At 27.8% G+C, this 18,720-nt stretch overlaps 2 protein-coding genes across 2 annotated transcripts; one reads left to right on the top strand and one right to left on the bottom strand.

The window, feature by feature from the left end:
* Nucleotides 1-4,048: 4,048 nt before the first annotated feature.
* On the bottom strand, nt 4,049-5,301 carry LOC113550196 (THAP domain-containing protein 2-like). The gene is made up of 4 exons (XM_026951902.1): nt 5,020-5,301; nt 4,689-4,924; nt 4,471-4,590; nt 4,049-4,400 (listed from the first exon to the last, which is right to left on the bottom strand). Exons 1-4 carry the CDS (start codon nt 5,091-5,093, stop codon nt 4,228-4,230), a joined length of 603 nt encoding a protein of 200 aa, XP_026807703.1. The 5' UTR covers nt 5,094-5,301; the 3' UTR covers nt 4,049-4,227.
* A 6,413-nt stretch (nt 5,302-11,714) lies between these two features.
* LOC113550187 (zinc finger protein on ecdysone puffs-like) lies at nt 11,715-18,255 on the top strand. Its single transcript, XM_026951892.1, has 9 exons — nt 11,715-11,894; nt 13,124-13,460; nt 13,618-13,686; nt 14,092-14,195; nt 16,015-16,060; nt 16,126-16,203; nt 16,263-16,514; nt 16,929-17,612; nt 17,730-18,255. The coding sequence occupies exons 2-9, from the start codon at nt 13,128-13,130 to the stop codon at nt 18,180-18,182; spliced, it is 2,019 nt and encodes a 672-aa protein (XP_026807693.1). The 5' UTR covers nt 11,715-11,894; nt 13,124-13,127; the 3' UTR covers nt 18,183-18,255.
* Nucleotides 18,256-18,720: the final 465 nt, after the last annotated feature.

Below are 18,720 nucleotides of genomic sequence, written 5' to 3'. Positions count from 1 at the left end.
TCCACAGATACAATATAGATGTGATTTAGCAATCGTTTCGTTGATTCGCGCCTGATCAATGTATAGAGATCATAGTATTGTCATTACTGTTGAGTTTTAGTCCAAGTCTGCGCATTACGTCATACGCCTACCCGTATTATCAGCACAAAGTATATTAATATAATATTATTATTATATTTAATTTTTTTATTATTAATGATAATTTACAAATTACAACTTTGTGAATAAGGGCCATTAGCTATTTTATTTTAATATAGTTATTTATATTTATGTCGTTATAAATTCTTGATTGTTGCTAACATTTTTTTCGACTTATAGTCATGCGATTATTCTATCGAAAGACTAAAATATCAAATTGTCAAAATATTTAGGAACATGAGATGTTAAATAATAATATTATCATGGGCTCGGCCCGGTGATCGGACAATGTGTATGCTGTTACCATTGATTATAGAATAGCCTATTCTATAATGAATGCTGTTACTATATTATTATTAGTTATAATTACTATATAGCAATTAATATTCAATATACCAATATCGCTTGCATATTTAGACCATATCAAATTGGCCATTTCTACAAATAGTGCAAATTACGATGCTAGTAGCCTGGTATGCTACATTGCTCAATGTTTATGTCATACCTAAATAATAAATTTAGAAAGTAACATAACACGGATAGCGCTACTAGTTTGGTGAAAATAGTAACGAAAGTAGGATTCATTATGCTATAATTTTCGCGCAAATTATTAATTTTTTAATTATATAAATGTATTTTTTTTCAAATACTTATTATACTATATACTATCTATAAATATGATTTTAAATAATATGATTATGAAAATAAACGTTTTTGGAATATATAAGAAAACAACAAGAAAAATTTCATTTTTTTAAATTATGCTATACGCCTATACTCATAGTGTTCAATTTTAAAGGTAATAGGAAATATTTCGAACGCATGACTGAGTTTGATTCGGTTAGCTTTTAGATTTCGTATTATACGTATTTTATTATATTTATTTATTTTAATTAAACTACAAGAACAAGGTGTATTTATTATTACATAGATGATAGAACTTATAAAAATATATCATTGGAATGTATCGATAAATTATACTTATAAATGCATGATAGAGCGTTGAAAATGCGATAATATTACATTACAAATTATCTGGTGTTTAAAACTTTCGACTGTCCTAAAAATATCAATTTTGAAGATATCAACAAGCTGTAAAGATCAAAGTTGCTCAAAAAAAAAAATAAATCAATCCAAATACAGTATCAAAAATAGTGGTTTCTATTTAAGAAATTTTTATTTTACTGCAGATAAAAATAGTTGAAAACAAGAATTTATCAAAAACAGATGTATTTATAGATCCAGATGTAAAAAAAATCCGAATCAAACTCAGTCATGCGTTTGAAATATTTTCTGTTACCTTTAAAATTAAACACATAGTATATCACGATTTAAGATACATAATATAACTGAATCTAAGGTATATCCACAGATATGTATAATAAACTAGATTGCTAACTGCTGCATCCTATCAATGTGTTTAGTTGAAGCAGACAGCAGCCATTTAATTCGAGGCCTATGGGCTTTATCACGGCCTTAGATTTGTTTGATAAGGAAGCCGATAAAAAAAATAAATAATTAAATTATAAAACAAATTTTTATTGCACGTTATTTTTCTTATTTAAACAAATTTTGTATCTAAATATCAATAACAATTTTTAACATAGTTTATTCAGATAGGTTAACAATTTTTACATGTTATAAAATAAAATGGTTTTACTGAGTTTCTGTCGTTTACTAGCAGTTTTCATAATCGAGGATGTTATTATTTTACTGTAAGAATATAATCTCACGTTAAGATAGGTTCTGGTTACTTTGTTTATAATATCGATTTTGTGAGGTCTTGCCAATAAATCTGTTGAATTCCAGCAAGCATCACATTTTGGAAATAGCGTGGTGTCTGTCGCCAGTGAGTTTTGGACATTTATCATAATTTTTAAATCCATATTTTTAATAAACATTTGTTTTTTATCCACCATAATGGTTTTAAATAATGTTTCTGTCAATTTAACAATTTTGTATACCCCATAAGAAGCATACTTCAAACCGCCTCTGTTTTTCATAATTGTAAAATATTTTGGTGTGGTATTATTTTGATAAACGTGATCATTTTCAATGTATGGATCTGTAATAGCTTCAATACAACCATCACATTTCAAAGTTGGGATTAGTTTTTTAACAATATATCCACTTATGTAATATAATATATTTTCAATAGTGATGCTATTAAAATCTAATTTATTGTACTGTTCTGCTAACAATGAAATATCAAATTCATTTTCTAAATTTTGTTCTGGTGCTTTATATTTCCATTTGATTGAAAAAAGAGAATCTTCATGAGGTGACATCAGTGTACAGTTTCCTGAGCTAAGTCTTATTGAAGTGTGCAATAAAGTACTTTTTAGAGCATGTTTGAATTGCAAACAGGTAGGATTATTATTATGACCCAATCGACCTCTCATAAATCCAAAAAAAATTTCTATTGCATCTTGGCTTAATTTGTATGTCAGAATAAATTTAAAATGTTGATTTATTAACAAATCCTTTGCTATAGCTATAGTAGATTTTATGGATGCAGCAAAACCTAATATGAATGTTTTTCTTTTACTTTTCCACAGATCTTGCCCAGTAGCTGTCTTCAGTGAATACAAATAGTCAATATTATTTTTCATTTTTGTTTCTAAGTATTGAATATTTTGTTTATTAATTGGTTGTTTAAAGCCTTTTGCATATGGGTTTCTGGAATTCAAGAAATCAAAAATCTCATCTACAACCCTGATGAATCTTATTGTTGCATCACAATTTTCAAAATCTTTTGAGGTCTTGGATAGAAATTGTAGAGAGTCTGCGACGGAACTGCTAAGTGTTTGAACTGCTAACTTTACCTTCATACTATTGCTTTTCCAATTTATATGTGAAGAGTTTATCTTGTTTGCCAATTTAAAGCCCATGTCGTTTTGCAGTTCAAATAATTTATGAATATATCTCCATTCAATAAGACTGTTGTTTGAATCTTTAAATACTCCTAGTGTTCCCAAAGCATTCCTAGCTAATTTAACATTATGGCATGCATCAGGTGTGAAATAAACATTAGCTTTAGTTGAAGTTATCGAAAAATCAGACTTGATAAAATCAAAAGGTTGGTCTAGATCACATCCTAGAGTTTTAAAAGTTGAAGAATTAGCATATGCTCCATCACAGGTGACTGCCACAACATTAATCCCAAATTTATCACATTGGGTAATAGCAATCCTAATTAATTGAGCTTGTACATTTGATTTAATTTTATCTACAAACCAATACCCAATTGGCCATTTCCATTTTTGTTTTAAGCTAGACAACATAAAAACTAAAACCTCCGTTGACTCTTTTTCACAGTCTTCAACTGTCAAACTATTACCATAGTCACAATAACCAACAAACCTTAAAAAATTTTAATTTATAAATTTATATCTAGTTATAATATATTCAACTATGAATAATATTTTCTAATAATACATACATATGACTAACTTTATCCCACTGAACTGATTTTTTAATACTCATGGAGTCTAATATCAAACAACAAAATTTGTCTTCTTTGGGAAATTTACCTATTTCTAATAGGACATCTTGTAAAATACCAGTTTCAGCATTTATATTTGATACCCAATTTCGTATAGCACTTGGATTAGGCAAAGAAATTGAAGTCCTTTAAATTACAATTTATTTTTCAAAATTACAATTTCTGTAACTCAAATATATAATTGTTTCAGTTATTGAGGATATATACCTACCTAACATAGTTATATGCTTTTGGAGAATAAAAATAAAGTGTAGTTGCAAACTTTTTTACTTCTTCGCTGTATCGCCTTGCAGTAGGAGCCACATTACCATTATTTATAATATCTTTTAAAAAAACCTCAGTAAAATTTTTTTCAATTATATTAGTAGTTTCTCTATCAGTACAGGATCCAATAGTAGACATCAATTGCTGATAAGAATAATTTTTATTAATAAAAATTACAATATAGTTTATTAATATATAAATATACAGTTAAGTTTCACTCATCCGGTAATCAGTCATCACTAATCACTAGAGGCATTTCACATATTATAATAACTTATTAAGTGTGTACTAAGACTAAGCCAATCTTTCTCAGTTAGCATTTACGTAAATACCTCAAGTGAATTTATTTTTGTGTTCTGCCTTCTAACCGTTTGTTGTAAAAGTTTAATTCGCTTTTTGAGGTTGGCTTTTTTTGGTGTATCAAACAATTTTTTTTTAAATTTTCTTTTAAGTGTTGGTGTATATGTAGGGGTATGAGGTGACTGGCTGGAATCTGCAACAAATTTAATACATGACAAAGCATTATTGTATATAAATTAAAATTGTTAACATATTTAACTTACTAGGTCCAATAAAAGTCAGATCGACAACTTCATAATTACACCCAGCATTTTCAACACCAGAATCAATAGGTAAATTAGGAGAAGTAGTTATTATATTAATTATATTTGATGAAGAAGAAACTGTAGATAAAAATGTAATTTACTTAATATAGGTAAGTAGTAGTAATAGGTAAGTAGTACAAATACAACATTGAATGTAAAGAAGAATTTAATTTTACCTGAAGAACTATAATTGTGATCAAATTTGTTGCTGCTTAAACATTTTATTGCTTTTTTGGAACAATCGAAATTGGATGGTATAGCTGTATTTTTTAATATAAGTTTTTCGGGGGCTTCAACAAATTCACTTTTATTAAAATGGAGACTGCATAAGCGTGAAAATTTTGTTGGAATGAAGTTATCTCTTTGGATAGAGTGCACCCATTTTTGTCTCCTTAACTCATCGATTGGAAATCTATAATTAAAAACAAAATATCAAACACATTATTAAAAGTGTATTTCAGTAGAGCTAATTATTTTTGATAACTTTTTTGTAAAGTATTTAGTTACCTAAATAATTTTGTAGTTGAACCAACAACCCCGTCCTTGCTACTGCATCCATCAGCACAGCACTTATATGGCATAATTGGAAAAATAGCATAAAAATATTAAGTCTCAAAACAATATACCTATTGCAAAAAACAGAACACAACAATACTGTCAACAGTGTCAACTACTCAGTTTTGAGTTTTCACAGTAGTACAGTACACAAGTCAACAGACAACAACAACAATTGATAAGGCAAAATCTACATCGGCCTCGATTAAAATGGCGGATAATAACTTCGCATATTATCATCAGTTAGCAATCTAGTTTATTATACATATCTGTGGGTATATCTGTAATCTGTATATCTTAAGTGTATCTTACTCATGGTATGTATGGAAACCATCACCACTGAGGCACTGTCCACCGGTTAATGTAGTATTGTATAGATTTTACAGATATAATTATACTAAATAAGAACCACATATTTTAAAAATATAAGTACCTATGTACCTGTATAAACTCCTTTAAATAAAATATTAAAATATTGTCAGATTGCATTATTTTAATATAAACCTGCAGTGACGTAAACAATAATTTTCATTGGGGATGGGGGGGGGGGGTTATATATTCATCATAATTTGTAAACCACCCAACAAATTATCTGATTTTATTAAGCCAATAAAGATTATTTTTAAAATTTTATTTGATTTTTCCAACAAAATGTCTATTTTCCTTGACTTCCGTGACATATATCTATAATCTCTTCAAGAGAAGTAGACACTTTTCGGTAAATCGATAATAATGTTAATCTATTTAGTCGAGTCTGAAAATAAAATACATAAATAGTTTTATACTAATGTTAAGAATGAAATAAAATTATTTACTTTAACTTCAGCAATTTTATAACGAAAACGTCCTTTCGAGTTTTGAGTGTTGATATGGACACCGGTTTTATGGTACATAGCATTTAAGTAGTTATTGATAAATATTTGGAAATATTGAGGAATCGCAGTTTCAGGGCATCTGTAGCCAGAGCAGTGCCGTTAAGATTTGGCGCCCAGGGCAAAATTATAAATATTCCCCCCCCTGTTTTATTATCATATATTATAAAAAAAATGTACCGCCTCTTTAAACCATACGCCCGGGGCGCATGCCTCCTAGGCTCCTCGCGGCACGGCTCTGACTTAATAAACCTAGGCTCCGTCTTGCATACAAATAGGCTCTATTTTCTATTTCTATTCTGCTTTTACATTATTTAAATACTAATTGAGAAATTATTGACCACATATATTATTCTATTAAATGTATACTTTCTCCGTTTAAATAGCTGTCTTTTATGTCAATCAACATTCAACATTAGTTATAATGATATCGAAGTTCTATTAAAATTTAAAATCAAACCAATATTGCAGTATAATACCGACATATTAAAATTAAAGTCACATGAGAGAAGCAAGAAATAAAAATACCTATATTCTCAAATTAATACACCCATATCATGACTTCCTGTAATTTATTTACGGACACAAATAATCATATAAATGTTAATTTCGGAAAAATAAGTTATTTTGCAGTTACTGAGCTCCAGGTATTAAAGCCATTATGAAACAACTTTATTATTATAAAATATTAATTGATAAATATGTTTCCAATTACTTCTGGGTTATCTATTTTTCATAATTTTTTGTTTCTTTAAATCTTAGTCCGTGCTCTAAATATTGTTAAGTACAATATAAATTAATTGATTAAATCTAGGTCACAAGACAGGTATATAAAAAACACTAGATAGTAGATAGCAAACTTAGAAATGTTATTGAAGATGATAATATTATAGCCGAAATTATCTAAGATAAATAATACATAATATATATTATATATAACATAACCGCATCTACCAATGACAACAAGTACTGATTCCTCCCCCACCACCACAAGCCCCTAAAATGCACCTCCGTCGACCATCGCCATAATCCTGTTATACCTATTGTACCTTCTCGCCACTACAATGTCCTGCAAAGGCCACCACCGCCGCCGGCCATCCAAGTCCAACCAACAACAGTGCAGACACAATATTTAGAAAATTAAAATCTAGCATGCTAGATGCTGTGCAGGCTAGAAGAGTAAGTAAAAAAAGTCATTCAAAATATGCATTTTAAATATTAGTATTTACTTTGTTTATAATATGAATTAATAGTGAATACAAAAAAGGTTATTAAAAATAATTGAATTACGCGTAAATATAAATAATACTATTACTAGTATTACTATAGTTGTTTAATGTAAGTTTTAAGGATGTGTGACTACCTACTAATGATAACGTGGCAAACACACTACATAACACGAAAATAATAAATTCAACGACAGCACGATACGACAGCTATGGTTAAAAGCAATACGTATATGTATACTATACATGACACTTCGACATTTAACGATGTTCAATACCAGATAACATTTATTATATTGATAGGATAAACTGGATAAGAGTATAGACGATAAACTTTAAAATTGTATGATGTAATTTGAAAATGTTGCACAAAAACAAGGTTCGCGGGCCGCCAGTTGCCCATCCATGTAATGTAAGACTAATGGTATACCTTTTACCATTGTCTAAACAATTTTTTTAGTTTTTTTAACAACAATTTTAATACCTATATATTATATTTTTGTTACAAATATCTTGAATCAATAAAACTAACTTGTGTAGTTGTGTATTTAGGTATCTAGCTCATTTTGAATACCTATATCAAATAAATGTTGTTTCAAACTACTAACTGTGGATTAATATTATTGAATAATAACATAAACGTATTTTATAGTCCTATATTATTGTTAACTGTAATTTTAATACTTATCAATGACTATTACTTATTATTTATTAGTATATTACATGGTTGTATAGTTATATTAGTCGTATATACATAATACATGTCATATAATTTAGTTTCAAAAAATTATGATAGATAGTAAATGTAAACTAATAGGTAACGATTTAATTTATGTGTTGTTCGTATATATTAGTCAGGTCAGGTATTTAATGAATAAATAATAAATATTATATTCAAAACTAGGTATTGTTAGTTAGGGACTGCAAAATTGTGTAATGACTGTCATCAGGGATTCTATGAAATTATGATATATATGTATATACAGGCGCGGATCTAGAAATTAAATAAGAATAATATAGGGATAAATACAGTAGTCTCGCTAATCCGGACTAGATGGGATCGGAGTACTGGATTCTATCCGGATTATCAAAAATCCGGATTAAACAGAATGACCTTTTTTTAAACTTACAAATAAATATTTTTCAAAAAACACCTTATGTATTTATAAATACAATATACATATATACAAAATGTATTGATTTACAATTTTACATTACACATTATTATAGTTATTATTCTGATATATGTATAACAATATTAATTTATAGAAAATTAAAGAAATTTAAAATAAGTACGAAATAAAAATTGTCTGGTTTAGCAAAACTACTGTAAAAAAAAAAATACTTCAAGCACAGGCATTGAGTGTAAGTTTTGAAATATTTTAAGTAGGTACCTAAGACTTAAGTGAGGTGCTTCTGATGATAGAACCAACGAATTCTCATGCGGTACCTATATGGTTTATTTTGATTATTATCGACAATTTATCGTAAATCCGGGAATTCAAATTTCATCGCGATAAATGCAATAACAGATTAAACATACTATACTAATGTAGTAATGTCCATTTACTTCTCACAAATTGACACAGTCAAAATGTACAATGTAATATTAAATACCTAAGCACTACTCATTAAGACATACCTTAACCCCATAACAAAACTACATATAAAATGTATTAAATACTATTATTATATTTGTTAGGAACCTCTAATATGAAAAACATAATTTATTTAAATAAATTATTAATGATTAAAAATAATTAAAATAATTTTAAATTATAACATGTTTATATTTATAAAAAATGTAAATATTAATATAAAAATATTTTCTTTATAAAATATATAATAGGTGCCTTTGCCCTAAACTGAACTAGAGTCGTAATCGTGGAAATACGGAATATCTTTGTTCCTATATTATGTGGGAGATAGAAAACAAATGTTGGTGACGTTGGTGTATTGACTATTGGGCCATTAAACTCGCAAGTAATAACTAAAAAAGTATGGAATCTAATTAAGGAAGCTGCTAGTACCAATTTATAAAATTTAGAAAACTGCGTGGGCCCTGAACTAGATTTATACCAAACTTGTTACTTCATAAATACTAAATGTTATTGGTATAATTGCAGTTTAGCACCCACGTGATTTTGTTTGTTGATACATACGTATTTCAATGAGTTAAGAACTTGATTAAAAAATGATTATTTTGGAAGTTATACCCGGGTCTAGGCCAAAATAGCGAAACAATTAACCGCGAATGTAAAAATCACGAATTGATAATAGCGAATTTTAAAATAAGCGATTATGCATAATAGCGAAACAGCAGATTTTTATAATTTCTTTTTCAAATACTATATAAAACATAAAAAACTATAACTTAATAACTTATTTTTACCTGTAATTTCTGGCGCAATAAATTAATATATACCCAGTACTCACGGACGTATCGGGTTATCGTCAGTGTGCTATCTTAGTTACTATTATAACTATTTTAATATTGGAAATATACCGAGATAAGATTGTCAATCGTATTAAATTTGAGCTAAGACAAGTTAATACAGTTGTAGTTCAACAGTGCGTCAATGTGTAATTTGTTTATTCTTTAGGAGGAAACCATCCTACTATATGGAAATGTATTGACAGAATAAAGAAAATTCAAAATTTAGAAGAATTGAAACGAGAACAGTATAATGCTGGAGAACAACCACGGAAAAAAAAAGTACAAGGACTGTGCTAAAAGACTTCATTTGTTAATTACAAATTGTAATACTAATAATAATAATAACTTTGTAAATGGTGATGTAGCATATAATTTGTCACTAACCTAATTGTTTTTTTAAAAATTATTTTCACTAACTAAATGCCTAATCGTATATTTTCGCTCATTTTTAAAATTCGTTGTTTTTATTTTCGCCGTTATTATTTCGTGGTTATTGTTTCGCTATTTTAGTCGGATACCGTTATCGTTAAACCCCTCCGAAGTTTGCGATTTGTACGCTATATGTGTATACACATACACATAACGCTATACTTTTTGCCGCACTCCGCGTCTATAACGAATTATTCAATTTTTTTTACATATTCTAATGAATTATGAATGATGGTGAAATCATTACACGATCCTGGTGACCGGAGCCGGTAGGTGTAGGAGGTAATCGGAAAAAACATGCCCCTAACAACATTCATTGAAAAAAAAAGTCGTGTATCAACTAAATACATTATTCGTTATTTTATTATGATTCACATAATTAAACATAAATATATATAATATATATATAATCATTACATTTATCTATGGAAAATTTCTTTGACATATCTAAAAGTATAACTATAACTGCAATCTGCATTTAATATTGTCATTTGTACCTACATAATTTTAAAAAAATGTTAAAGGGTAAACATTTAAAATAATTAAAACAAATTAATTAATATTGTTACGCGTAGAAAGTCGTTATACTGAACATTTAATTTGTAGCCGGTTTTTTACTTTGAAACCTAAGTAAAATTATGCGAAAGTATTGAATATATACATAATCACTAAATCATATAATGTTGAGAATTACGATAATTATGAGTTTTAATTTATATTTATTTACCCAATATTTTTGGTTAGATAATAACCTATATCTACCTCATTTAATAAATAATATAATAATTATTATAAGCTTATGATGTTTATAATTCATTACTACCCGAAATTATTAATATAATTTTTTTTTCTGATATATTTCAATTACGGTTATGGGTCTTTAAAATTGTTTGGCCCCGAACCCAAAATTATTTTAATCCAGGCTTGACTGAATAGTCCAGTCAATAAGGGGTTTTGCTTTGAAAAAAATACTAGTTTTGAAACTTAACGAAAAGTTTCCTTTTGAGGCCCTAATTGACCAAAAAAATGCGTCATCCCTCCGAGGTTCGCAACCGTCCGTCATCTTGGATTTTAGGGGAAATTGTTAACTTTTTTTACGGTTTTTTTACAATATGTCTATAAACAATTAACTATAATAAAAATAACTTAAGTGAAAATTGAATATCGTACAATTTGTGACAAGAAAGGTTCTATACATTTTTAGCATAAGAGTAGTGGGTACGCGACAAAGTCCATCCGCCCGTCATAGAATGTGGCGCCGCGCCATATAATATATATCATCGATATATAATATTACGTATATATATATAAGTATGCATGTAGTTTGCATACTCTTATAAATATGTAATTTAAATAAACATAAACTAACATATTAAAAATTAATATTTGATAATTTTGATAATGAATTATGAATAATGATATATTTTGTACTTTCGTTGTACGAAAATTCAAAAGCGCCAACTGTACTACTTGCTATGATTTGTTAGCATTTTGTGCAACAAAAAATAAGTTTCTTACAGTAACTTATACGGCTATACATATTCTTAAATCGTGAGCGTGGGGTATTTACACGTACCTATATAATAATAGTATAATAATAATTATTATATTTTATATTTACAAGACGCTACACTGGTCGAATGTTGGTCACACTGGTACGCGACCACTCCGAGTTTCGGCGTCGGTTTCCGCCATTTTAGTTGCAGTTTTCGTACACTATTCTCGTGCCGCCGTTCTTGTTTAACTTGTTCGTTTGTGTCCGTTCGTTTTGTGATCTACACGAATAAAATCTGTTCAAAAAGCTCAATCTTCATCGTATTCATTTTGCTGATTGATATCGTCGTCGTTGTCCCACTAACTACCGTGAGTATTTGCAGCATTCGGTTGCCGCCGACGCCAACTACTTATACAGGGCGCGCGCCGGGTAACACGACACACGTTGAGAATTGCCTAATACAAGTACCGTTTGTAGACGATAATAATATAATATTATATTAGATTAACAAAATAAACTGGTCGACAACGCGACCGTCGATCTAATTTAAGAAATCTCCCGTAATATTTTATCTCTACGCGTGCTGACGCCGTTCCCCTGACTATCCCCATTCTGCTAGTATGTAAATATTATACTCGTTGACAACGATTTAATTGCTTATTATACATATAATTATAAATAATAAATTATTATCATCATATCAAAAAGATTTTTCTGCACGCTCCGCCATCATCTGAAGTATTTAATATACAACTGATAGCAGATTCCGATTTTATGTGATTTTATTATATATCGATTTTCAGACACCCATCGACCGGCACGGCGTCATAGTGTCGTACACTCATACGTGTTGATACACGTGAGAGGTGACTGGCCTACTTACGCCCGGTTTAAGCTTTGCGGCTCATTTTTGGCTGACATTTTAACGTTTATGGGGGTTGCTATACTGGACTGTACCACATACACTTGTGCCTTTTTTTTTTGTTCTGAATTATATTAATAGTAGGTATTCTAGAGTGACCGATTTTTTTAGTTTGGTGTGTGTGTGGGGGGAGGGGGAATTTTCAATTCAGTCTAATCGACCTGATACATGTTATGATCAACAGATAATTTTATTTAGTGATGCAAGGCCAACATGATCCCCATTTATAGGATCTTGGATAATTTATAAATGTTAGACTAAAATTTCATGTTATAGGTATTATTAGGATAAATAATTAATATAACCTAACAGCCATAACAATAAATTATTGTTGGGTATTGTATTTTATTTACGTTTTATTTTTACATTTAATTTTTTGATGGAAGACTAATTATTATAATTGAATAGTTTAATGTTAACATTTTAATGGAGATAGCTTTCATTTATTGAAATTGAAATCTTTATAACTAAAAAAAAGCAGAACAATAAATAGTTTTACTTAAATGGGAAAAAAACTATATTTGAACTCAACTACTTACTAGTAAATACTTGGAAATAGTATTTTTAAATCACAATTAATACGGTTTTTTAACTTTAGTAATTATTAACTATAAATGATTTGAATTAGACACTTTTAATACCTCTCATTAATTTTAACTTATGTTTAATTAATAGAAAAATGTCTTACAATCGTCGAAGTGGTGGTGGTGGTAATTATGGCGTTGGAAATAACGGCAACTATGGAAGTTCTTATGGACAAAATCCTAGCAATAATTTTAGCGGCTCTGGCAATTATGGAAGTGGAGGAGTTGGTGGTGGAGGCGGCGGCAGTGGAAATTTCAATGGAGGTGGCACTAGTCGTTTCAATAACTTCAATAATTATGGTAGAAGCCCCAAGATGAGTCCTTGGGAGTCTGGTGTTTCTCCAGGAGGTGGAATGATGCCAAATGTTCATCCAAATCAAATGGCTCTAGCTAGTGATTTATTATCTAAGCTTTTAGCACCTAATCAGGTAATAAACACATTTTTCTCTAATAATTTATAAGCATTTATTTATAAATAATTTGTATGTTAACTTCTCATAAAGAATTAATTAAAAGAACGCATGCATTATTCAAATTCCTATAATTTATTGGTTTATTTACAAATCAAAATATTGAATATTCTAGGGTGGATACGGAAGTAACCAAAATTGGGGTCCAAACCCTGGAATGGTGAGAAGACAGGAATCATTTAAGGTAAAACTAAATTGAATTTCAAAAAAATAGTACTTAAGCTGTTATAGATTCTTAAAAATTTGAAAAAAAAATGGATAGGTTTTAAAATATTCCTAATAGTACCTATTAGGGAATTATTTAAGTTAGGTTTTTATACAATAATTAATCATATTTATAGTATATCTAAATTTTCTATTATAATTATTTCGATTTGCCAATTATTTATTGCTGAGCGTTTTAGCTAATCTGAGTTTGGCCTGTTGCCGTTGGCAATTTGAATTCTGGAGCTGGCTGATTCGTTTCGCTGGCAATCGAATTATCGAACAAATTTCATAATCTCATCTGAGTTTGTTTTTCATTTGTTGTGCTCTATCGAATCTCTCTGTTCCTGGCACAATAATTGATCGGTTGTTTGATAACCGCCAGAACCAAAACCGGCGCAGGCCTGATAATCGCAATCGTAGACCTCCTCCAAAAAAGGACGATAAGAAAAAGGATTCTAAACCTGAAGCGGATAAAAATGATAAGAGGTAAGGAATCATTTCATAAAATCTATTATTCCGGATTTATATAAAATATATTTATATAATTCTTCGCTGCTATTTTAAAAGCATTTGGCAACCTCTTCAGTTAAATTATTTTATCCGCCCATATATTCCATTGCGTTTATTGATATATTAGAAGAAATAGGAATTATTATTTTCTACACTTATAACCCTTATTATTTGTTTCTCTTCTTAATAGATAATTTTGTATTTTTAATAGAAATATTACTTTTATGGATTCAAAAATCTATTTTATAACTTGTATAAATAATTCCTTAAGCATAAAAATATCAAGTAAGTATTTTATTTGTCTGTAAGCTAAAAGTTGGTTTGTATTACCATTTTACTTAATTAAAATACTAATTTTTATAGTTTAAGTTTATTATATTTAGGGATGGGGTTTTTATATATATATATATGATATTAATTATAATATATACTAAAAAAGTTAGAATTAAGTTTGAAATATTTATATTATTATAAATTATTTATTTTATTAATATCTTAATTCATAATATTTGTTAGTTTTCTTGAAAGGATAATATTTCTATCATACATTTTTGTGCTTATGTATACTTCTTATTATTTTATGTTTTTATATTTTTAAATTCCATAGAAGTTGTTTAAATAAATAAATAAAATATTGATTTAAATGATTAATGAACTATTAAATCTATTAAGTATGATGTTATTTAATTAATTAAAATTTAAAATTATGTCTTAATGCTTACAAACTTGAACGTCCCATCAGTGGTTGTTTTATACTCTCATTATATTCATTATTTTTTATTTTATCTAGGTATTCATTGGTTATTAAATTATTCTAAAATAGTTGAAAATGTAAAATATTGTTTTTATTACATTTTATTTTATAATTTTCTTTATATTTATACAAAAATACACATTTTTTAATTCAATTTTTTGAAACAATCTCATAATTATTATTTATGATTTCTAAGAATTAAAAAAAAATAGAGAAATTCAAACCAAACATTTGTTATATAAATACATGTTCAACTTTTGATAACTGTGATAAAATATGTCTATTATTTTTATTACTATTGGGTGTTAACATCAAGGTCAATTTTTAAAATCCATTTGTATTCAAAATATGTAATTCTATTAATTCATTAAGTATAATATTAGATTTTCTACAAATTTTATTTTTAATTTATTTTTAGCAGTATAATTATAATGTTTTTCCATTGTAGACTGGTCACCTTAAATGTTAATACCATTGTCTAACATTTAATTTGATATCTTTAATATGTTGCCTAATATTTCTATTTTTTTATAATACCACATTTACTGCATATTGGAATTATCCAAATTAAGAAGTATTTATTTATTGTACGATTATTTATACAGTATTGCAGGAATTTTATCATTTAAGGAATTAATACCTGTTATTTATTTAAAGATGTTTTCAAATTCTTATTTATTCACCCAAGTACATTGTATTTTATTTTTAAAACATGAAATGTTATGATATAAGTGATATTTAATTATACGTCATATAACACAATCCAATATTGTATAATATTATATCCTTTTTCTTTTTTGAAACAAACTAATATTTTGAGAATTTACGATTGATATTATTTTTATGGAATAAATAATCATATTCAAACTGAACTGCCATTCAATTTTACTATTTTTTTGCTTTAATCATATTTATTAGGGTTTTATTTTAACTTCAAAATTATTTTCATTTTTTATTTCTCGAAGAGCCTAATTTATATGTTTTGTATTAATATATTATGGATTCATTTTATTAACTTATTCTTATTTTATTTTTATACAGTTCTACTAATGAAACAAATGGTATTAAGAAAGAAACAACAGACCAAGTAAATACATTTTTTATTTTAACCAATATATAATGTAATTTATAAATTTTTTATCTACAACTTAGGAACATGTGGATTATGATGGTATTCCAACAGCTGTATTATTTTGTCATGTTTGTCAAAAACATATGTGGGACGGAGCTGTAAGTTATAGTTTAATGATATATTGAGACACAATTAAATAAAAAAATTATTATTTTAGTCTTTTGAGAAACATGTACGTGGTCGTCCTCATGAATTGATGATGACATACTTGGATGAAGGGTACAAAATGCAAGTAGAGTTAATGCGTCACCAGATAAAAGCAGCTGAAAATCAAAGAGAAATTGATTTAGAGCGTATGCAAGCTCAAAATAAGGGAAAAGCTAAACCATTGTTTCGTAATTACTGTCCTATGTGCAATATTAATTTCTATGGGCCTTTGACTGGACATCGTAAAAGTGATCGTCATCGTGTAAGTATCTAAATAAATAAATATCAAAGTACTCTTCTTAAATTAAATTATAAATTTTGGCATAATATATGTCTGATGATCTCAGCAACTTGATATTGATTTATATAGTTATTATTATAGTTTACTCTAAAATAGCCTAACCAATTAATTTATTTTATAATTAAAAAATTGTTGTTACTTCTGAATGTGTACATTAAAATAAAAATGTGTTCATAAATATGATACTAGATTAATAACTATAATAGAATCAATATTTTATTTAAAATATCAGTAAACTTATTAATATCTATATTTAATATGCATATTTTCGTATTTTGTTTACAAATATATTATTTTTGTACCTGTATCCTGGTCACGATCCGATCTCTTAATAATGTATTTTGTGTTCAAACTAAAATTATTTTATTGTTTTAGAAATTGAAACAATTTCTTCATCCAGAATGTAAAATGTGTGATACGTTATTCCATACTCGTTTAGAATGGGATGATCACAAATTATCTTCTGATCATTTACGTAAAGTTGGTGAACAACGCCGTCAATTTAATCCGGACCTTAAAGATGATGAATTTGAATTGCTTGATGTGATTGTGATTGAAGATGATTTACCTTCAGAAGAAATACCTGTTGCATCAAAATTAGATATGCTTGATGATCAAGATATGAAAGATGATGATGATGATGAAGAAGAACAAGAACAAGAAGAAATTGTGAAGGAATCTGATGACAACAAAGATAATGAGGAAGTTGCTAGTACCAGTGTTGATAAGGAAAAAGAAGAAAATGATATTCCCAAAGAAGAGAACGATACTTCCAACACAGAGAATGATACTTCCATGATAGAGATTGATAATTCTAAAGAAGAAAATGATATTAATAAGGAACAGAATGATAATGCTAAAGAAGATGCAGTGGTTATTAAGAAAGAAAAAGATGAAAAATATAATCCTGCTAATGTTGTTGGTCGTGAACTTGTAGTTAAGACAGGAGGATATGTATGTCGTATTTGTTCAATGTTTATGAAGAATGATGAAGAAGCAGATTTACATTGTCAAACTGCTTCACATTATATTAACTTCACTACTATCACAAAGTTACATGTGAGTATAATTTATTTCCCAAAATTAATAATAAAATACTGTATGGGTGTTTACAGTGTAAAATATTTTTAATTAAATTAAACCAATGTCTTTGTTTTTTGTTTTGTTTATTTTTAGGCTAAAATTAATAACCGAAAACGCAAAATGAAAGATGATAAGAAAGATGATGATGACATTGATGTAAACACAGAAGAAACTGAAACTGAATTACCTGAGAAAAAAGCTCGTTTGGATGAAACTGAAGAAGATAAACCAGTAGTTGAGCAAAATGGCATAGTTGAGCCAGAATCTGAACCTATGGATGATGATAATATGCAAGAGATAAAATCTAATGAAATTTGTAACGATGAGTCGAAAGCAATTAATTCTGAAGATTCAGTAGTTCCAGTTCCTGTAATTGCAGATCCTGTAGCTACAGAAAATGTTGTTGAAACAAAAGAAGTTGTTGCTGAACCAGAATCTGAACCAGTAAAAGAATCTCCTGCTCCGGCTATCAAAACTACTCCAACACGTGGTAGAGGTGGAGGTCGTGGTCGAGGAGTAGCAAGACGGGGTCGATCGAGTCGCTAAAGTCATATTTAAATAAATAATATTTAAAAAAAAAAAAAAAAAATGAAAAATAAATGGAGGATATACAACTTTAGAATAAGTAATTGAGTACCCAATAATTTGTAATTTGTAATGTTATTTGTTTTTAAATACTCTTCATTAATGTGTATTCAAAATATCATTTGACTTTATATAAAAAAAATAATCATTTAAATTATAAACAGTATACTTAAATATTTTGAATCGTGTTCAGTATAGTATATCTCTTGCAATTGCATTTTTATTTTAAATATTTGTGACTTTTAATCATGGAGTGAAATTCATATTTATCTAATGTGTATAATTTGGTTTTAGAAATTATATATTTCTAGTTTTTTTTAGAATTTTTTTTTTGTGATAACATCATTTTATTTTACAAAGAAAAAGTTAACTAATAAAACTTTAATTTCTTTATGACATTTTTTATTTGTTAAAATTTAAAAATAGTTTTAAAAAAATAGCTGAATTAGTGTAATCACTTATGTAATAAATTATATGCATAAATTGAATATTTCAATGG

The sequence above is a fragment of the Rhopalosiphum maidis genome, chromosome 4 (assembly GCF_003676215.2).
Source record: "Rhopalosiphum maidis isolate BTI-1 chromosome 4, ASM367621v3, whole genome shotgun sequence".
Taxonomy (NCBI): Eukaryota; Metazoa; Arthropoda; class Insecta; order Hemiptera; family Aphididae; genus Rhopalosiphum; species Rhopalosiphum maidis.
Note: the sequence above shows the minus strand (reverse complement) of the source record. Positions and strands in the feature narration are given on the sequence as shown.